At 53.4% G+C, this 22308-nt stretch overlaps 2 protein-coding genes across 2 annotated transcripts in view; one reads left to right on the top strand and one right to left on the bottom strand.

The window, feature by feature from the left end:
* Positions 1-22308, bottom strand: part of LOC142302566 (caprin-2-like) — a 46359-nt gene that overhangs the window by 8847 nt on the left and 15204 nt on the right. The gene's annotated exons all lie outside the window — the stretch shown is intronic.
* IPO8 (importin 8) lies at positions 4289-20441 on the top strand. Its single transcript, XM_075343669.1, has 25 exons — positions 4289-4485; positions 5522-5603; positions 7735-7891; positions 7974-8132; positions 9027-9183; positions 9518-9607; positions 9735-9829; positions 10153-10237; positions 10325-10459; positions 10712-10811; positions 10905-10981; positions 11102-11218; positions 11351-11440; positions 14371-14536; positions 14614-14774; positions 14907-15032; positions 15120-15186; positions 15938-16063; positions 16151-16248; positions 16334-16429; positions 18373-18593; positions 18717-18922; positions 19339-19533; positions 19611-19724; positions 19938-20441. Exons 1-25 carry the CDS (start codon positions 4402-4404, stop codon positions 20003-20005), a joined length of 3072 nt encoding a protein of 1023 aa, XP_075199784.1. The 5' UTR covers positions 4289-4401; the 3' UTR covers positions 20006-20441.

The raw sequence follows: 22308 nt of genomic DNA, 5'->3' as shown, positions 1-22308 counted from the left end.
CTCCCCCCCTCCCCCAGTCACACCGCAGCCGCCACCCGGACACGGGGCTCCCCCCCTCCCCCAGTCACACCGCAGCCGCCACCCGGACACGGGGCTCCCCCCCTCCCCCAGTCACACCGCAGCCGCCACCCGGACACGGGGCTCCCCCCCTCCCCCAGTCACACCGCAGCCGCCACCCGGACACGGGGCTCCCCCCCTCCCCCAGTCACACCGCAGCCGCCACCCGGACACGGGGCTCCCCCCCTCCCCCAGTCACACCGCAGCCGCCACCCGGACACGGGGCTCCCCCCCTCCCCCAGTCACACCGCAGCCGCCACCCGGACACGGGGCTCCCCCCCTCCCCCAGTCACACCGCAGCCGCCACCCGGACACGGGGCTCCCCCCCTCCCCCAGTCACACCGCAGCCGCCACCCGGACACGGGGCTCCCCCCCTCCCCCAGTCACACCGCAGCCGCCACCCGGACACGGGGCTCCCCCCCTCCCCCAGTCACACCGCAGCCGCCACCCGGACACGGGGCTCCCCCCCTCCCCCAGTCACACCGCAGCCGCCACCCGGACACGGGGCTCCCCCCCTCCCCCAGTCACACCGCAGCCGCCACCCGGACACGGGGCTCCCCCCCTCCCCCAGTCACACCGCAGCCGCCACCCGGACACGGGGCTCCCCCCCTCCCCCAGTCACACCGCAGCCGCCACCCGGACACGGGGCTCCCCCCCTCCCCCAGTCACACCGCAGCCGCCACCCGGACACGGGGCTCCCCCCCTCCCCCAGTCACACCGCAGCCGCCACCCGGACACGGGGCTCCCCCCCTCCCCCAGTCACACCGCAGCCGCCACCCGGACACGGGGCTCCCCCCCTCCCCCAGTCACACCGCAGCCGCCACCCGGACACGGGGCTCCCCCCCTCCCCCAGTCACACCGCAGCCGCCACCCGGACACGGGGCTCCCCCCCTCCCCCAGTCACACCGCAGCCGCCACCCGGACACGGGGCTCCCCCCCTCCCCCAGTCACACCGCAGCCGCCACCCGGACACGGGGCTCCCCCCCTCCCCCAGTCACACCGCAGCCGCCACCCGGACACGGGGCTCCCCCCCTCCCCCAGTCACACCGCAGCCGCCACCCGGACACGGGGCTCCCCCCCTCCCCCAGTCACACCGCAGCCGCCACCCGGACACGGGGCTCCCCCCCTCCCCCAGTCACACCGCAGCCGCCACCCGGACACGGGGCTCCCCCCCTCCCCCAGTCACACCGCAGCCGCCACCCGGACACGGGGCTCCCCCCCTCCCCCAGTCACACCGCAGCCGCCACCCGGACACGGGGCTCCCCCCCTCCCCCAGTCACACCGCAGCCGCCACCCGGACACGGGGCTCCCCCCCTCCCCCAGTCACACCGCAGCCGCCACCCGGACACGGGGCTCCCCCCCTCCCCCAGTCACACCGCAGCCGCCACCCGGACACGGGGCTCCCCCCCTCCCCCAGTCACACCGCAGCCGCCACCCGGACACGGGGCTCCCCCCCTCCCCCAGTCACACCGCAGCCGCCACCCGGACACGGGGCTCCCCCCCTCCCCCAGTCACACCGCAGCCGCCACCCGGACACGGGGCTCCCCCCCTCCCCCAGTCACACCGCAGCCGCCACCCGGACACGGGGCTCCCCCCCTCCCCCAGTCACACCGCAGCCGCCACCCGGACACGGGGCTCCCCCCCTCCCCCAGTCACACCGCAGCCGCCACCCGGACACGGGGCTCCCCCCCTCCCCCAGTCACACCGCAGCCGCCACCCGGACACGGGGCTCCCCCCCTCCCCCAGTCACACCGCAGCCGCCACCCGGACACGGGGCTCCCCCCCTCCCCCAGTCACACCGCAGCCGCCACCCGGACACGGGGCTCCCCCCCTCCCCCAGTCACACCGCAGCCGCCACCCGGACACGGGGCTCCCCCCCCTCCCCCAGTCACACCGCAGCCGCCACCCGGACACGGGGCTCCCCCCCCTCCCCCAGTCACACCGCAGCCGCCACCCGGACACGGGGCTCCCCCCCTCCCCCAGTCACACCGCAGCCGCCACCCGGACACGGGGCTCCCCCCCCTCCCCCAGTCACACCGCAGCCGCCACCCGGACACGGGGCTCCCCCCCCTCCCCCAGTCACACCGCAGCCGCCACCCCGGACACGGGGCTCCCCCCCTCCCCCAGTCACACCGCAGCCGCCACCCGGACACGGGGCTCCCCCCCTCCCCCAGTCACACCGCAGCCGCCACCCGGACACGGGGCCCCCCCCCTCCCCCAGTCACACCGCAGCCGCCACCCGGACACGGGGCTCCCCCCCTCCCCCAGTCACACCGCAGCCGCCACCCGGACACGGGGCTCCCCCCCTCCCCCAGTCACACCGCAGCCGCCACCCGGACACGGGGCTCCCCCCCTCCCCCAGTCACACCGCAGCCGCCACCCGGACACGGGGCTCCCCCCCCCAGTCACACCGCAGCCGCCACCCGGACACGGGGCTCCCCCCCCCAGTCACACCGCAGCCGCCACCCAGACACGGGGGCTCCCCAGTCACACCACAGCTTCACTTATAGGTGGCGTTTCATGAGGATAGCACTAGGACCTATGACAGTATGGGGCTGCTGATGTGTCCATTATTTCACAACTGAAGTGCAAAATGACAGACGCCCGATACTGACATCAGGGCTGTGGAGTCGGAGCTCATTTTGGTGGAGTCGAGGTCTGTATAAAATGCACCGACGTCGACAAAATATAATTCATTGGGGACAGTCGTGCAATGCAGAATGTGCTGAATATTTTACTAAACAAAAACATTTAGTATAATGCTTATATTTAAGTGAAAAATTTATTGTACAATGTGATCAGACATTTAATTATTTTATGATACAATAATCAAGATATTTAGAACATATTTATTGGATACTTTGGAACACAAAACTAATAAATTGTAAATAATATATATATATATATATATATATATATATATATATATATATTATGTTTTATCTAAATATCTTGATTATTGTATCATAAAATGATTAAATGTCTGATGGTCACATACACATGTTCATGTACTACAATACATTTTTCACCTAACTATAGGCAATATAAGTCGGTTCAAGAGAAATTGAGGAGTCGAAGGTTTGGCTTACCGACTCCACAGCCCTGACTGAAATTAAATTCCACACAACCTCCCCCCCCCCCCAAAAAAAAAAAAAAATCCATTGCAGCAAACCCTCAGCTGTTCACATAACACAGTAGTTGGGGCATTTAGGATTTTGACCAGCTCGAATCAGAACACTGCTACTGCTCACAGTTACCAGCCACTTCATATATTACTGAAAAGACCATAGATCTAGACAATGGAGCCCCCACACCGCCCCATAAAACTGCACATAAAGGGTTAATTAACCCATTACAGATAGCTGATTAATAATAGGAGACCCCCACAAATCTCACTTATTACCAGGTATCACTGAGCGTCCAACGTCACAAGCCACTAAGCTCTATTCACCCAAAATTTCTTGTGCCAAAAAAACAGTACAAGTGGCTGCTGAGCTTCTACCTGACCCCCAACTATATACACCTGTGCTGAAGCTCCGCCCATCAGACACCTGTGCTGAAGCTCCGCCCACCAGACACCTGTTCTGAAGCTCCGCCCACCAGACGACTGCGCTGAAGCTCCACCCACCTGACAACTCTGCTGAAGCTCTGCCCACCAGACACCTGATCTGAAGCTCTGCCCACCTGACAACTGCAAGGAGGCCTCTCATTAAGCTCCTTTATGCAGTCCAGTGGGAGGGGTCACAGCATTTCTATACTTTTGCTACTTTGCTGTTTTAATAATGAGCAGGTGTGTATACAGATGCCACTAAGATGGGGCCCGTCATACACAGCCTCATATCTGCGCCATAGAAGTCATTGGTAATGGACGTGAGAGTGAAATAACTAAACATGGAACACATTTCTCCAGTACAAAAAGTCTGTGTGCAATATCCGTACAAGATGACTCAAAAGACGATCCGTACATAGCGCAACATTCCGTACAAACTGTCCCAGGCGACCCTCCGTAATAGCGCAAAATTCCGTACAAATTGTCCCTCGTGTCCCTCCGTACACAGCGCTCTCATTCCGTACAAGCTGTCCCATGCATCCTTCCGTACACCGCATCATTCCGTACAAACTGTCCCACGCGTCCCTCCGTACAGAGTGCATCATTCCGTACAAATTGTCCCACAGCTCCCTCCGTATTGTACTTTATTGCTCTGCCTTCAACTAACATTCTCTTTTCATACAGCGTCTATCGGCTGTCATTTTACGACAGCTGTAAATGAAAGCACAGAGATGATGCGCGCCTGCTTTACGGCTGTTTGATTTTCAATCTGTTATTGTCTGTTCGGGGTCGTCATGGATCCTAACCGGATAATCCAGGCTCTGCGGGGCACCATCGACCCCAAGATGCGACTGGCGGCAGAAACTGAGCTAAACCAGGTGAGAGAGAGAGAGGGGGATACATCCCCCCTATGGGTAATAATCGCCTGCCCCAAAATCAAGCAATTAACTATGTGCAAAGCAGGAATGTTCCTCTTTTCCTCAGTTTTAGGGGGTTTTATGCTCCCAACCACAGTGAACATTTCACTACTGGGCAAGTAAATAGTAGAATCCGGTCACTGAGGGGCAATAATTGTAACGTAGAGCTGTCAGAAGTGAGGTTCCGCCCCGGAGTTGTCAGAAGTGAGGTTCCGCCCCGGAGTTGTCAGAAGTGAGGTTCTGCCCCGGAGTTGTCAGAAGTGAGGTTCCGCCCCGGAGTTGTCAGAAGTGAAGTTCTGCCCCGGAGTTGTCAGAAGTGAGGTTCGGCCCCGGAGTTGTCAGAAGTGAGGTTCGGCCCCGGAGTTGTCAGAAGTGAGGTTCGGCCCCGGAGTTGTCAGAAGTGAGGTTCCGCCCCGGAGTTGTCAGAAGTGAGGTTCCGCCCCGGAGTTGTCAGAAGTGAGGTTCCGCCCCGGAGTTGTCAGAAGTGAGGTTCGGCCCCGGTGTTGTCAGAAGTGAGGTTCCGCCCCGGAGTTGTCAGAAGTGAGGTTCCGCCCCGGAGTTGTCAGAAGTGAGGTTCCGCCCCGGAGTTGTCAGAAGTGAGGTTCCGCCCCGGAGTTGTCAGAAGTGAGGTTCCGCCCCGGAGTTGTCAGAAGTGAGGTTCCGCCCCGGAGTTGTCAGAAGTGAGGTTCCGCCCCGGAGTTGTCAGAAGTGAGGTTCGGCCCCGGCGTTGTCAGAAGTGAGGTTCGGCCCCGGAGTTGTCAGAAGTGAGGTTCGGCCCCGGCGTTGTCAGAAGTGAGGTTCGGCCCCGGAGTTGTCAGAAGTGAGGTTCGGCCCCGGAGTTGTCAGAAGTGAGGTTCGGCCCCGGAGTTGTCAGAAGTGAGGTTCGGCCCCGGAGTTGTCAGAAGTGAGGTTCGGCCCCGGAGTTGTCGGGAGTCGCTGCCCCCGGAGCAGAATCGGAGGATCATCGCCTCATCCTGACGCCTCCATTCTCTTCCAGTCCTACAAGATCATCAGCTTCGCCCCGACCCTACTGCAGATCATCGTGTCTGACGAGGTGGAGTTCCCTGTCCGCCAGGCAGGTGAGTGCACAGCAGCCGAACAGTGAGCGCAGCTCCGGAGCATAATATAGGGTCACTTATGTATGTAGACAGCGAGCGCACCAGCAGAATAGTGAGCGCATCTCTGGAGTATAATACAGGAGGTAACTCAGGATCAGTAATGTATGTACACCATGACTGCACCAGCAGAATAGTGAGTGCAGCTCTGGAGTATAATATAGGAGGTAACTCAGGATCAGTAATGTATGTACACAGTGACTGCACCAGCAGAATAGCGAGTGCAGCTCAGATGCACAATACAGGATCAGTACCATATATACACAGCAACCGCACCAGCAGTGTTGTGAGCGCAGCTCTGGAGTATAATACAGAATGTAACTGAGGATAGGAATGTAATGTAAGTACAAAGCGACTGTAGCAGCAGAATAGTGAGCGCAGCTCCAGAGCACAATACAGGATCAGCAATGTGTGTACACAGTGACTGCCCCAGCAGAAGAGGGAGTGCAGCTCTGGAGTATAATACAGAAGGTAACTCAGGATCAGTAATGTATGTACACAGTGACTGCACCAGCAGAATAGGGAGTGCAGCTCTGGAGTATAATACAGGATATATAATATGTGTGTATATAGTGTGAGGAGACGTCTTGTAATCTTTGGCGGCAGAGATTTATTTGTATAGTCACAGATTAGAGTACCGTCACACTTCAGCGACGCTCCAGCGATCCCACCAGCGATCTCACCTGGTCAGGATCGCTGCTGCGTCACTACATGGTCTCTGGTGAGCTGTCAATCAGGCAGATCTCACCAGTGACCAGCCCCCAGCTAGCAGCGATGCGTTGAAGCGATGCTGCGTTTGGTAACTAAGGTAAATATCAGGTAACCAAGCGCTTGGTTACCCAATATTTACCTTGGTTACCAGCGCACAATGCTTAGCGCTGGCTCCCTGCACTCGTAGCCAGAGTACACATCGGGTTAATAAGCAAACCGTTTTGCTTATTTACCTGATGTGTACTCTGGCTACTTGTGCAGGGAGTCGGCACTGGCAGCCTGAGAGCGGCGTACGCTAGTAACCAAGGTAAATATCGGGTAACCAAGCAAAGCCCTTTGCTTGGTTACCCGATATTTACCTTGGTTACAGCTTACCGCAGGCTTCCAGACGCCGGCTCCTGCTCCTTTCACATTCAGATCGTTGCTCTCTCGCTGTCACACACAGCGATGTGTGCTTCACAGCGGGAAAGCAACGAGCAAAAAATGAACCAGCACTGTGTGTAACGAGCAGCGATTTCACAGCAGGGGCCAGATCGCTGCTCAGTGTCACACACAGCGAGATCGCTAATGAGGTCACTGCTGCGTCACAAAAACCGTGACTCAGCAGCGATCTCGCTATGTGAGAAGTACCCTTTAGTCTCGTGCACTAGTCAAGCTCTGCTCTGCTCGGCCCGGCGCTCGCACTTGAGCTCTGCTCTGCTCGGCCCGGCGCTCGCACTTGGGCTCTGCTCTGCTCGGCCCGGCGCTCGCCCTCGAGCTCTGCTCTGCTCGGCCCGGCGCTCGCCCTCGAGCTCTGCTCTGCTCGGCCCGGCGCTCGCCCTCGAGCTCTGCTCTGCTCGGCCCGGCGCTCGCCCTCGAGCTCTGCTCTGCTCGGCCCGGCGCTCGCCCTCGAGCTCTGCTCTGCTCGGCCCGGCGCTCGCCCTCGAGCTCTGCTCTGCTCGGCCCGGCGCTCGCCCTCGAGCTCTGCTCTGCTCGGCCCGGCGCTCGCCCTCGAGCTCTGCTCTGCTCGGCCCGGCGCTCGCCCTCGAGCTCTGCTCTGCTCGGCCCGGCGCTCGCCCTCGAGCTCTGCTCTGCTCGGCCCGGCGCTCGCCCTCGAGCTCTGCTCTGCTCGGCCCGGCGCTCGCCCTCGAGCTCTGCTCTGCTCGCCCTCCTGACGCCGCTCGCCCTCCTGACGCCGCTCGCCCTCCTGACGCCGCTCGCCCTCCTGACGCCGCTCGCCCTCCTGACGCCGCTCGCCCTCCTGACGCCGCTCGGCCCTCCTGACGCCTCCCGGCCCGGCGCTCGGCCCTCCTGACGCCTCCCGGCCCGGCGCTCGGCCCTCCTGACGCCTCCCGGCCCGGCGCTCGGCCCTCCTGACGCTGCTCTCTGTCTCTCCCTGTCACAGCCGCCATCTACCTGAAGAACATGGTGTCTCAGTACTGGCCGGATCGGGAGCCCTTGGTCGGTGAAATCGTTTTCCCTTTTAACATTCATGAAAATGATCGTCATCAGATCCGGGAGAACATCGTGGAGGGGATCATCCGCTCCCCCGACCTTGTGAGGTGCGGGGCTGCAGGACGCGGGTGGGGGGCCCAATGTGGCGGCTTTAGTTCTCTGGGTAACGGTCTGATGTTTCCCCCCCAGGGCTCAGCTCACGCTGTGTCTGCGCGTCATCATTAAGTACGACTTCCCGGGGCGCTGGACCGGCGTGGTGGACAAGATCGGCTTCTACCTGCAGGCAGCGAACACTGGCAGCTGGATGGGCAGCCTCCTGTGCCTGTACCAGCTGGTGAAGACATACGAGTGAGGAAACTGGGGGACTATGGGGGAGCGCGGAGCAAAGCCGAGGAGTGGGGAGCAACAAGGTGTATTGGGGATCGATGTGTAGTGTAATAGAGGGGAATAGAGATCAGTGCGTAATGTAATAGAGGGGAGTAGGGATCGGTGTGTAATAGAGGGGAGTACTGATCAGTGTATAGTGTAATACAGGTGAGTAGGGCTCAGTGTGTAGTGTAATAGAGGGGAGTAGGGATCGGTGTATAGTGTAATACAGGTGAGTAGGGATCGGTGTGTAGTGTAATAGAGGGGAGTAGGGATCGGTGTGTAGTGTAATACAGGTGAGTAGGGATCGGTGTGTGGTGTAATAGAGGAGAGTAGGGATCAGTGTATAGTGTAATAGAGGAGAGTAGGGATCGGTGTATAGTGTAATAAAGGAGAGTAGGGATCGGTGTGTAGTGTAATACAGGTGAGTAGGGATCAGTGTAATAGAGGAGAGTAGGGATCGGTGTGTAGTGTAATACAGGTGAGTAGGGATCGGTGTGTAGTGTAATACAGGTGAGTAGGGATCGATGTGTAGTGTAATAGAGGAGAGTAGGGATCGGTGTGTAGTGTAATAGAGGAGAGTAGGGATCGGTGTGTAGTGTAATAGAGGGGAGTAGGGATCGGTGTGTAGTGTAATAGAGGAGAGTAGGGATCGGTGTATAGTGTAATAAAGGAGAGTAGGGATTGGTGTGTAATAGAGGAGAGTAGGGATCGGTGTGTAGTGTAATACAGGTGAGTAGGGATCGATGTGTAGTGTAATAGAGGAGAGTAGGGATCGGTGTATAATAGAGGGGGGAGTAGGGATCGGTGTGCACTGTTGTAGGGGGCCGCACTCTGCTCGCGGTTGTCGGCTCTGACCTCTGACCTGTCCTCCAGGTATAAGAAGGCGGAGGAGCGCGCCCCCCTGGTGGCCGCCATGCAGATTTTCCTGCCGCGCCTCCAGCAGCAGATCGTGCAGCTGCTCCCGGACCCCACACATTACTCTGTGCTGATGCAGAAGCAGATCCTGAAGATCTTCTACGCCCTCATCCAGGTAGATCACAGGGAGACGCCGCTCGTAGCAGATCCCGGCGGGGATCGATTGAGTCTGCCCCCCTCGTAGGAGATCCTGGCGTTGCTCCTTTGTGTCCGTCAACCCCACCCCCCTTCCTGTAGCAGATCCCAGGGGTGATCAATTGTCTGCCCCCCTTGTAGCAGATCCCGGTGGTGATCGCCTGGCATGCCGATGATCTGCCTGACCGTCACTCCTTGCACGCGGCAGCCACACCTGTCCCCCGCCTGTATGAGCCCAGAGACGTCTCTGTGGAGTATTTGGGGTCCCCGTTCTCTGACCCCAGCTCTCACCCTCTTTTTGCGTCTGTCCGCAGTACACTCTGCCGCTCCAGCTGGTGAACAATCAGACCATGACACAATGGATGGGAATATTCAGCAGCATCGCTGACCGTGACGTTCCTCCTGTAAGTGCCGCCCCTCCTGTCGCCGCCCCTCCTGTTGCTCCTCCTGTCGCCGCCCCTCCTGTTGCTCCTCCCATCACTGCCTTTCCCCCACGGTCTAGCTGGGTAATGCTCTTCACTCTTGTCCCAGGAAACCCTGCAGGTGGATGAGGACGACCGCCCGGAGCTGGTGTGGTGGAAGTGTAAGAAGTGGGCGCACCACATCATCACGCGCCTCTTTGAGCGGTAACTGCAGATTGTTATAGATAAGCCCTGTAGGACGCTGAGGCTCAGGGTCTATATACCAGACGGCCGCCATGTTATTCCCGCTCCTGTAGGATGCTGAGGCTCAGGGTCTATATACCAGACGGCCGCCATGTTATTCCCGCTCCTGTAGGAAGCTGAGGCTCTGGGTCTATATACCAGATGGCCGCCATGTTATTCCCGCTCCTGTAGGACGCTGAGGCTCAGGGTCTATATACCAGACGACCGCCATGTTATTCCCGCTCCGGTAGGGAGGTGGCGCCCACCGTAGATGTTCTCCACTGACCAAGGTTTTCTGTCTCTAGGTACGGGAGTCCCGGGAGCGTCACCAAGGAATACATCGAGTTCTCCGAATTCTTCCTGAAGACGTACGCGGTCGGGGTCTTACAGGTAAGAAGTGAATATTCTCTGGAATTCTAAGACATACGTCATGGAGTCCGGAGAGGAGGACGATGACCTCTGATGTCTCTGCCCCAGGTTCTCCTGAAAGTCCTAGAACTCCACAGACAGAAGCAGTACGTGGCCCCCCGAGTGCTACAGCAGACCCTGAACTACATGACCATGGGGGTCTCCCACGCCTGCACCTGGAAGATACTGAAGCCAAACATGCAGGTGAGACCGGCCTGCAGACAAGAGGACCAGTATAACCAGTGGTAACTTTTCCTGTATTATACTCCAGAGCTGCACTCACTATTCTGCTGGTGCAGTCACTGTGTACATACATTACATTTCTGATCCTGAGTTACCTCCTGTATTATACTCCAGAGCTGCACTCACTATTCTGCTGGTGCAGTCACTGTGTATATACATTACTTGTCCTGTGTGATACTCCAGAGCTGCACTCACTATTCTGTATTCTTGTAGAGTATTTCGGAGGAGGTCATTTTCCCTCTCATGTGCTATAAGGACGAGGATGAGGATTTGTGGCAGGATGACCCCTATGAGTACATCCGCATGAAATTTGGTAAGTCTTGGCGCCCCTCTGTCCCCCCCCCCGGTCACATGTCTGTTATCAGTCGATGTCGTGACACAAACTGGGTTTTGTCGCCCCCTGTAGATGTCTTTGAAGATTACGTCTCTCCCGCTTCGGCGGCGCAGAATTTCCTGCATACGGCCTCCAAGAAACGTAAGGAGGTGAGATGTGGCGGGCGTCTCCCGGTGGCGGGCGTCTCCTGGCGGCGGGCGTCTCCCGGCGGCTGGCGTCTCGGTGGAGCGTCGCTCTGGAGGAATGCTCACTGTGTGTCTCTGCTTCAGGTCCTCCCGAAGATGATGAACTTCTGCTATCAGATCCTCACCGCGTCATCTGTGGACCCCCGGAAATTAGACGGGGCTCTTCACGTTTTTGGGTCCCTGGCAGACATTTTATTGAAGGTAATATCTGGCTGCAATCACATAGTGCCGTGAGCGAGCCCCGTGATGGCCCCTCGGCTGCGCCCTCCGAGAATGATATCGTTATCACATGTATGGAGCATTATACATGTAGCCGGATGATTATAATTACAGAAATCCGTGTACAAGGACCAGATGGAGGTGTTCATCCAGAGCCACGTCTTCCCCCTGTTCATGTCAGAGCTGGGATACATCCGGGCACGGGTAAGTCTACAGGTATCTGAGGGTACCACGGTGTATACACCAGACACACGTACCCGCCAGTCCAGGGTCATTATCCGCCATCATATATTGCACGCTGTCCTATATGTCGCCCTCCTTCTTCTGTATCTCCAGGGGTCATTATCCCCATTATATATTGTCCACTGTCCTATATGTCGCCCTCCTTCTTCTGTATCTCCCGGGGTCATTATCCCCATCATATATTGCATGCTGTCCTATATATTGCCCTTTTTTTTTTTTTCTATATCTCCTGGGGTCATTATCCCCCATTTATATATTACATGCTGTCCTATATGTCGCCCTCCTTCTGTATCTCCCGGTGTCATTATCCCCCATTTATATATTACACGCTGTCCTATATATTGCCCTTTTTTTTTTTTTCTGTATCTCCTGGGGTGATTATCCCCCATTTATATATTACATGCTGTCCTATATGTCGCTCTCCTTCTTCTATATCTCCCAGGGTCATTATCCCCCTATATATATTACACACTGTCCTATATGTCGCCCTCCTTCTTCTGTGTCTCCCGGTGTCATTATCCCCATTATATATTGCACACTGTCCTATATGTCGCCCTCCTTCTTCTGTGTCTCCCGGTGTCATTATCCCCATTATATATTGCACACTGTCCTATATGTCGCCCTCCTTCTTCTGTATCTCCCGGGGTCATTATCCCCATTATATATTACATGCTACCCTATATGTCGCTCTCCTCCTTCTTCTGTGTCTCCCGGTGTCATTATCCCCATTATATATTGCACACTGTCCTATATGTCGCCCTCCTTCTTCTGTATCTCCCGGGGTCATTATCCCCATTATATATTACATGCTACCCTATATGTCGCCCTCCTCCTTCTTCTGTATCTCCCGGGGTCATTATCCCCATTATATATTGCACACTGTCCTATATGTCGCCCTCCTTCTTCTGTATCTCCCGGTGTTCTTCTTACACACTGCCCTATATGTCGCCCTCCTTCTTCTGTATCTCCCGGGGTCATTATCCCCATTATATATTACACACTGTCCTATATGTCGCCCTCCTCCTTCTTCTGTATCTCCCGGGGTCATTATCCCCATTATATATTGCACACTGTCCTATATGTCGCCCTCCTTCTTCTGTATCTCCCGGGGTTCTTATTACACACTGCCCTATATGTCACCCTCCTTCTTGTATATCTCGCAGGTCATTATCCTCCATCTTGTATTATCTGCTTACGAGTACATCATATAATAAAATGAAGGGTGTCATTCAAAAGTACAATTCATCCCACAAAAAACAAACCCTCACACGGCTATATTGATGGAAAAATAAGTTATAGCTCTTGGAATAAGGGGAGGAAAAAACAGAAGCTGAGATATCAGACTTAAAAACAAAGCATGTCCCGACCATCTGACATTAAAGCTTCTGATGGGTTGTCAGGTAAAGATGGCGGCCACGTTCTCTCGTTACTGCAGATTACCTCACACACTGACTGCTGGCGGAGGAGCAAGTGACCAGATCTGTCTCTTCCAATAGGAAAACACCTCACATGAGAAAGCCGCTTTGCTATTGGATGAGGCAGATGGCCTGATCCAATCACTTGCTTCGCCCACAGCAGCCACTGAACGAATATAAGGGCCGCTCAGTGTGTGAGGTAATTGCACTCGAGAGAACATGGCCGACATCTTTACCTGACAACCCATCCGTGAGCTCGCCCTGACAGGAAAGTGTGTCATTCTTTCATCCTTTTTCTGTCAGGACTAGCTTCTGGACAGGTTCTCAGGTAAAGATGTCGGCCATGTTCTCTCATTCGTGCAGATTACTTCACACACTGAACCAGAGAACATGGTCGACATCTTTACCTGAGAACCTGTCCGGAAGCTCGTCCTGACAGAAAAAGGATGAAGAATGACGCACTTTCCTGTCAGGGCGAGCTCACGGATGGGTTGTCCAGTAAAGATGTCGGCCATGTTCTCTTGTTAGTGCTGATTACCTCACACACTGACGGCTGGGGGAGGAGCAAGTCACCAGATCAAGCCATTGGACTCCTCAAATAGGAAAACGCCTCACATTAGAAAGCCGCTTTGCTATTGGATGAGGCAGATGAGCCTCATCTGTCACATGCTCCTCCCACAGCAGTCAGTGCAGATTACCTCACACACTAACACGAGAACATGGCCGCCATCTTTACCTGAGAGCCTGTCTGTAAGCTCGTCCTGACAGAAAAAGGATAAAAGAATGACGCACTTTCCTGTCAGGACGAGCTCACTGATGGGTTGTCCGGTAAAGATGTCGGCCATGTTCTCTTGTTAGTGCAGATTACCTCACACACTGACGGCTGAGGGAGGAGCAAGTGACCAGATCTGTCTCCTCCAATAGTAAAACATGTCACATGAGAAAGCCGCATTGCTATTGGATGAAGCAGATGGCCTAAGCCGATCACTTGCTCCGCCCACAGCAGCCACTGAACAGATATAAGGGCCGGTCAATGTGGGAGGTAATCTGCGCTAACGAGAGAACATGGCCGCCATCTTTACCTGAGAACTTGTCTGTAAGCTCATCCTGACAGAAAAAGGATAAGAGAATGACGCACTTTCCTGTCAAGACGAGCTCACTGATGGGTTGTCAGGTAAAGATGTCGGCCATGTTCTCTCGTTAGTGCAAATTACCTCACATGCTGACTGGCCCTAATGAGAGAACGTGGCCGACATCTTTTACCTGACCACCCATCATTGAGCTCGTCCTGACAGGAAAATGTGTCGTTCCTTTATCCTTTTCCTGTCAGGATGAGCTTACGGACATTTTCTGTGGTTCCTGTGTATGGTGCGGTGGTGTCCACCCTACAGTCAGCTGATCAGGGGGTGCGTGGTCCGGTGACCCGTACTCGGGGGTCCGGTGACCCATACTAGGTACTCCTCTGCTTTCTCGCAGTGCTGTTGGGTGCTCCACTCATTCAGTACCCTGAAATTCCACAACGAGCTGAACCTCAGGAACGCGGTGGAGCTGGCGAGGAAGAGCCTGCTGGAAGACAAGGAGCTGCCGGTGAAAGTGGAGGCCGCCATCGCCTTGCAGAGATTAATAAGCAACCAGTGCGCAGGTAAGTGCTGCCATCGTGTGGAGTCAGCTAGGTCTACACCTGAGACCCCGAAACCAATGTGCTCGTTCCCCCACCAGCTAAGGAGCACATGAGGCCGTACATCCGACACGTCATGCAGGAACTTCTGCACATCGTCCGAGAGACCGAGAACGACGACCTTACCAACGTCATACAGAAGATGATCTGCGAGTACAGCCAGGAGGTGGCGCCCATCGCCGTCGACATGACCCGCCACTTGGTAAATGGGAGGTTTGGGGATGTAAGCGGTGCCTTGGTGTGATGGGATTTGGTACAAGAGGACGAGGTAGCGGCTTGTCTCACGCCGAGGTCCATGCGGGACTTTGCTTTATCTGGTGCTTTTCTCTCTCAGGCGGAGATCTTTGTGAAAGTTCTGCAAAGCGAGGAATACGAGGAGATGGAAGACAAGACGGTGATGGCGATGGGGATCCTGCACACCATCGACATTGTGCTGACCGTGGTGGAGGATCACACAACCGTGCGTAATCCCTTCACCCGCAATTCATCATCAGCAACGCCGATCCTTACTATAGCGGATTTGTCTTATTTATTGCTCTATTTACAGGTGAAGCAGCAACTGGAGGGAATCTGTCTGCAAATAGTGGGGCTAGTGCTCCAAAAACACATCATAGGTAGAGTATCCAGATCAACCCAAACCGCTCACTGCTACTTATTATAGTCTATCTGTATTATACTCCAGAGCTGCACTCACTATTCTGCTGGTGCAGTCACTGTGCACATACATTACTGATCCTCAGTTACTCCTGTATTATACTCCAGAGCTGCACTCACTATTCTGCTGGTGCAGTCACTGTGTACATACATTACATTACTGATCCTGAGTTACCTCCTGTATTATACTCCAGAGCTTCACTCACTATTTTGCTGGTGCAGTCACTGTGTACATACATTACATTACTGATCCTGAGTTACCTCCTGTATTATACTCCAGAGCTGCACTCACTATTCTGCTGGTGCAGTCACTGTGTACATACATTACATTACTGATCCTGAGTTACCTCCTGTATTATACTCCAGAGCTGCACTCACTATTCTGCTGGTGTAGTCACTGTGTACATACGTCATATTATTGGACTCCACCAGCAGAACAGAAAATTTGGAGTATGATGCATGATGTACACAATGACTGCACCAGCAGAATAGTGAGTGCAGCTCTGGAGTATAATACAGGAGGTAACTCAGGATCAGTAATGTATGTACACAGTGACTGCACCAGCAGAATAGCGAGTGCAGCTCTGGAGTATAATACAGGAGGTAACTCAGGATCAGTAATGTATGTACACAGTGACTGCACCAGCAGAATAGCGAGTGCAGCTCTGGAGTATAATGCAGGCTGTATAATCTCGCCTTTTTCCTTTGCAGAGTTCTACGAGGAGATCTTGACCTTGGCTTACACTCTCACCATGCAGACCATTTCCCCGCAGATGTGGCACCTCCTTGGGATCATGTATGAAGTCTTTGAGCGGGATTGCTATGAGTATTTCACAGGTTTGGACCCTGTTGCTTCCGATTTTCCCGCTGCCTCTTGTCTCCGCTCCCGTTGATTTGGCGCCTCGCGTTCTCTCTTTGCTGTAGACATGATGCCGCTGCTGTACAACTACATCACTGTGGATACGGAGACGCTGCTGTCCAACCCCAAGCACCTAGAGATTATATACACCATATGTAAGAAGGTGAGGAGGGGTACCGGGCGGCCGGACGTGGGCACGTACCCAGCAATTAAGTCAGTGATGGACCCGGTAACTGTATCCTCTCCAGGTGCTGACGGGCGACGCCGGTGAAGACGCCGAGTGTCACGCAGCCAAACTTCTGGAGGTCATCGTCCTGCAGTGTAAAGGAAGAGGGATTGATCAGGTGACTTAGGCCCTCTTCGCACGCTGCGTTTTTTGCCATGTTTTTGGGTACAGTTTGTTGCCCAAAACTGCATTCATTGTCTTCACCAGCAAAGTCTGAGAATTCAGAAAGGCTGTGCGCACGTTGCTGTTTTCCTGCTTGCCGTTTTGGTGCAGAAAAAAGAAGCCGCATGTCACTTCTTTCATTTTGTCACTGCATTTCGGAGGGCTGGCAAATCAATCCCCGCTGACTCTGGGTCTGCGGGGGTTCGATTCCCGGTATCTGACCTCATGCAGGTCCCCATATAAAGTTCATGAGGACCAGAATCCAGCGCAAAGGGTAGGAGCAAGTGCTTCATACTTGCCGATCACTGGCGCGGCTTTCACACTGCTCCCGCAGCCTCTCATTCTTCTTCCCGGGCCGCTCATTAGGCTCATGCATATTCACTGCACCCGCTCATTAGGCTCATACATATTCACTGCTTCCCCAACTCACCAGTGGCTGTGATTGGTTGCAGTCAGGCCCTCCCCCACGCTGAGTGACAGCTGTCTGCCTGCAACCAATCATAGACGCCTGTGTGCAGGTCTATATCGAACAGTAAAATAAATAATTTTAAAAACCAGCGTACGGTCCCCCTCTATTTTGATACCCAGCCAAGATAAAGCCCCACAGCTGGGGGCTGGTATTCTCAGACTGGGGAGGCCTACTGTTATTAGGTTGCCCCTCAGCCTCAAAGTATCAGCCATCCATTAGATGCGACAGTCCCGGCACTTTACCAGGCTCTTCCCAATTGCTTTGGTGCGGTGGCAATGGGGGTAATAAGGAGTTAATAGCAGCCTATAACTGACACAAAGTCCTAGAGTAGTGATGGCATGCGTCTGAGACACGCCACCATCACTAAACTGTAAGTGAAACTAAATAAACACAAACACCGAAAAATCCTTTATTTGAAATAAAAGACAAAAAGCCCCCTCTGTCACCACTTTATTAACCCCCAAAACTCCCCTCCAGGTCCGACGTAATCCACACGAGGTCCGACAACGCTTCTAGCTTTGCTACATCTCACAGCGAGCGGCCATAGAACAAGACTGCCCGCTCTGAGTCCTCCACCTGCGGCTCACTGCAGTCACGGCCTGATTTGCGGTCACAAGTGGAGGAGTCCAACTGTGACAGCAAATCAGCAGAGTGACTGAGTCAGTACAGTCAGTAGCGTGACATCTCTCAGGTTAGTCGCAGCCACAGGGTGTCAGAGTGAACTCGAGTGAACCCATGACATCACTGCTGCGACACCCGAGGTAGTGCGGTGCACGCACCTGTGATGTCACGGGTTCACTAAAGTTAATTGTGATACCGTGTGGCTGTCACTAACCTGAGAGATGTCACATTACTCACTTCAGTCACTCTGGTTACTTGCTATCACAGGTGGAGGACTCCAGATGTGACCGTAAATCACCTGAGTGACGGCACCGCTGATAGCGAGACTCACTTCAGTCGTTGCGTGGAGCTCACAGCGGGCAGTCATGTTCTATAGCATTCGCTGTGAGCGGCAGATGTAGCAGTGCTGGAAGCCTCGTGGCACCTTGTGTGGATTACGTCGAACCTGCAGGTGCTTTGGGGTTAATAAAGTGGTGACAGAGGGGGCTTTTTTTGCATTTATTTCAAATTAAGGGTTTTTGGGTGTTTTGTGTTTTTACTTTCCCTTACAGATTAGTGATAGGGGGGTCTCGTAGACGCTGCCATCACTAATCCATAGTAGAGCAGCCATATTATTACTATGCTAAATCTGTCTTTTACCTGCACAAGCTTCAGTCGTAAGCAGAGCCGCAATTCCAGACACAGCCATAAAGACGAGAGTGGCGCTGTTTTCTAGACTTGGGAATATATATATATATATATATATATATAATATATATATATATATGAGTAGGAGGGCTGAGATGACGCCTGTCCTTGATTTCCCGCAGTGTATCCCGCTGATCGTGGAGGCGGTGCTGGAGCGTTTAACGCGAGGGGTTAAGTCCAGCGAGCTGCGCACCATGTGCCTGCAGGTGGCAATCGCCTGCCTGTACTATAATCCGCCGCTGCTCATGAACACCCTGGAGCAAATCCGGTTCCCCCACAGCTCGGAGCCCATCACCGCGCAGTTCATCAACCAGTGGGTCAACGACACAGACTGCTTCCTGGGGTGAGTGCTGCCCCCCCGGGGTCACTCGGGCCTTTTCATCGATGTGTATGTGAGTGATGGAGGCAGCCGAGCTATGGACCGGTGGGAGATCACCCGGGACTGACCCCCCTCACCCCCTTACAGGCTGCACGACCGGAGGATGTGTATAGTTGGCCTCTGCATCCTCATGGACCTCCCCAGTAGACCCGCTGCCGTGAGCGCTGCAGCCTCCGTCATCGTGCCCTCCATACTCCTCCTGTTCTTTGGAGTCAGGCAGTTGTGCGCTCACCGAACCCATCAACACAGGCGGACATTATCCCGCGCCAACAAATCCGAAAACGAGGAAAACGGTAAATGCAGAACATGAACCTAAGAGAAATCGTGCCGCTGTGCCATGCCCGCGACGCCCCTCTGCGCCATGCCCGCGACGCCCCTCTGCGCCATGCCCGCGACGCCCCTCTGCGCCATGCCCGCGACGCCCCTCTGCGCCATGCCCGCGACGCCCCTCTGCGCCATGCCCGCGACGCCCCTCTGCCCCATGCCCGCGACGCCCATCTGCCCCATGCCCGCGACGTCCCTCTGCGCCATGCCCGCGACGCCCCTCTGCCCCATGCCCGCGACCCGCCTCTCTGTCCCATGCCCGCGACCCTCCTCTCTGTCCCATGCCCGCGACGCGCCGCCGCCTCTGAATCCTGCTCCTGATTGCAGCATTATAATGGGGTTTATAGCTGCAGTCGTCCTCACCCAGTAATGATATTTTTGTTAGAGGAGATCCCGAGTGATGAGGAGGAGGCCGGCAGCCAGGCCATGCAGCAGAACGCCGGAGAGGACGACGAGGAGGAGGACGATGAGGACTGGGACGACGAAGCTTTAGAGGAGACGGCACTGGAAGCGTTCCACACCACCCTGGACTACCAGGGGGCCATGGACGAGCATCAGCTCTTCACAGACACCTTGTTGGGTGAGTGCCTGCGTTTCTGCACTGTTTGCATCGGTCAGACCCTCAGAGCAGAAATCTTGAGTCGCTCTCGCTCACAGGTGTACAGAGCAGGGACCCGGCCTGGTATCACTCGCTGACGGCCTCGCTCAGCAATGACCAGAAGAAGCAGATGCAGGAGATCTACACGATGACAGAGCAGAGGAAGGCGGCCGGTGAGTGAGTGACAAGGCGGGTGGTGAGTGAGTGGGTGGTCAGCGAGTGGTGGGGCGGGCGGCCGGTGAATGGCGGGTGGCCAGCGAGTGGTGGGGCGGGCGGTGAGTGGTGTGGTGGGCGGGCGGTGAGTGGGGTGGCCAGCGAGTGGTGGGGCGGGCGTGCAGTGAGAGATCTGCTGATAATCGCGGTCTTGTGGTTTTCTTCCTCCTCAGTGTCGCGGAGCCTCGAGCAGCCGCTCTCCCCGCAGACTGTCTGCGCCTCTCAGCACGTCGGCCAGTGAAGGACATTGCCAGGAACTCTGGGACTTTTGTATTTTAAAATTTTGTAAAGCAAATCGAGATTACGAGGGTTTTACTGCCGGGGTCCGGACCATGCAGAGAACACAATTGGGGTGTTTTTTTTTGTTGTTTTTTTTTTAAGTTTGAAAATTATGCCACAGACTGAGGACGGCGCGCAACACGAAGGGATCCGGGATTCTGTTTTCTGCACTTTCACTCGTTTTTTCATTCAGTATTTGCCACTGATCTGTGACGGACAGACACACTGCAGCGCTGGCACGTCATCATTCCGATGTGCTGCTAGCCTCGCCCCCGAGGAGCCGGAGACCGGACTACATTACAAGGATTTTAAATAACTGATGTAAAGCTGAAGAGCAAACTTTATCATGATCGTCTTTAAATAAAGAAATGTGTTCAAATGCAGCACAAAAAGCAAAACCGCACTAGATCTGCTTCATGCCGCCCTATACAACACCACCGCAATCATATCATAAGCGCTATAGTGTTATAACTAATGTAGTAATCATACACTGTCTACTATGATACTGCTCCTATGTACAAGAATATAACTACTATAATACTGCCCCTATGTACAAGAATATAACTGCTATAATACTACCCCCTATGTACAAGAATATAACGACTATAATACTGCCTTCTATATACAAGAATATAACTACTATAATACTGCCCCTATGTACAAGAATATAACTACTATAATACTGCCCCTATATACAAGAATATAACTACTATAATACTGCCCCCTATATACAAGAATATAACTACTATAATACTGCCCCTATGTACAAGAATATAACTACTATAATACTGCCCCTATATACAAGAATATAACTACTATAATACTGCCCCCTATATACAAGAATATAACTACTATAATACTGCCCCTATGTACAAGAATATAACTACTATAATACTGCCCCTATGTACAAGAATATAACTACTATAATACTGCCCCTATATACAAGAATATAACTACTGTAATACTGCCCCTATATACAAGAATATAACTACTATAATACTGCCCCCTATGTACAAGAATATATCTACTATAATACTGCCCCTATATACAAGAATATAACTACTATAATACTGCCCCCTATGTACAAGAATATAACTACTATAATACTGCCCCCTATGTACAAGAATATAACTACTATAATACTGCCTCTATATACAAGAATATAACTACTATAATACTGCCCCCTATATACAAGAATATAGCTACTATAATACTGCCCCGATGTACAAGAATAGAACTACTATAATACTGCCCCTATATACAAGAATATAGCTACTATAATACTGCCCCGATGTACAAGAATAGAACTACTATAATACTGCCCCCTATATACAAGAATATAACTACTATAATACTGCCCCCTATATACAAGAATATAACTACTATAATCCTGCCCCTATGTACAGGAATATAACTACTATAATACTGCCCCTATGTACAAGAATATAACTACTATAATACTGCCCCCTATGTACAAGAATATAACTACTATAATACTGCCCCTATGTACAAGAATATAACTACTATAATACTGCCCCTATATACAAGAATATAACTACTATAATACTGCCCCTATGTACAAGAATATAACTACTATAATACTGCCCCTATATACAAGAATATAACTACTATAATACTGCCCCCTATGTACAAGAATATAACTACGGTACTATAATACTGCCCCTATATACAAGAATATAACTACTATAATACTGCCCCCTATATACAAGAATATAACTGCTATAATACTGCCCCTAGGTACAGGAATATAACTACTATAATACTGCCCCTATGTACAAGAATATAACTACTATAATACTGCCCCCTATGTACAAGAATATAACTGCTATAATACTGCCCCTATGTACAGGAATATAACTACTATAATACTGCCCCTATGTACAAGAATATAACTACTATAATACTGCCCCTATGTACAAGAATATAACTACTATAATACTGCCCCTATGTACAAGAATATAACTACTATAATACTGCCCCTATGTACAGGAATATAACTACTATAATACTGTCCCTATGTACAGGAATATAACTACTATAATACTGCCCCCTATGTACAGGAATATAACTACTATAATACTGCCCCTATATACAAGAATATAACTACTATAATACTGCCCCTATATACAAGAATATAACTACTATAATACTGCCCCCTATGTACAAGAATATAACTACGGTACTATAATACTGCCCCTATATACAAGAATATAACTACTATAATACTGCTCCTATGTACAGGAA

Source organism: Anomaloglossus baeobatrachus, chromosome 4 (genome assembly GCF_048569485.1).
Source record: "Anomaloglossus baeobatrachus isolate aAnoBae1 chromosome 4, aAnoBae1.hap1, whole genome shotgun sequence".
NCBI classification, from domain to species: Eukaryota; Metazoa; Chordata; class Amphibia; order Anura; family Aromobatidae; genus Anomaloglossus; species Anomaloglossus baeobatrachus.
This window is presented reverse-complemented; position numbering and strand designations above follow the sequence as displayed.

Bases quoted from the DNA above. Each gene is read 5' to 3' on its own strand.
- IPO8 (XM_075343669.1), top strand. From the start codon at position 4,402: ATGGATCCTAACCGGATAATCCAGGCTCTGCGGGGCACCATCGACCCC. The intron at 8,133-9,026 runs GTGAGGAAACTG...CCTGTCCTCCAG, and splicing joins CAGCTGGTGAAGACATACGA to GTATAAGAAGGCGGAGGAGC. The intron at 16,064-16,150 runs GTTTGGACCCTG...TCTTTGCTGTAG, and splicing joins TTGCTATGAGTATTTCACAG to ACATGATGCCGCTGCTGTAC.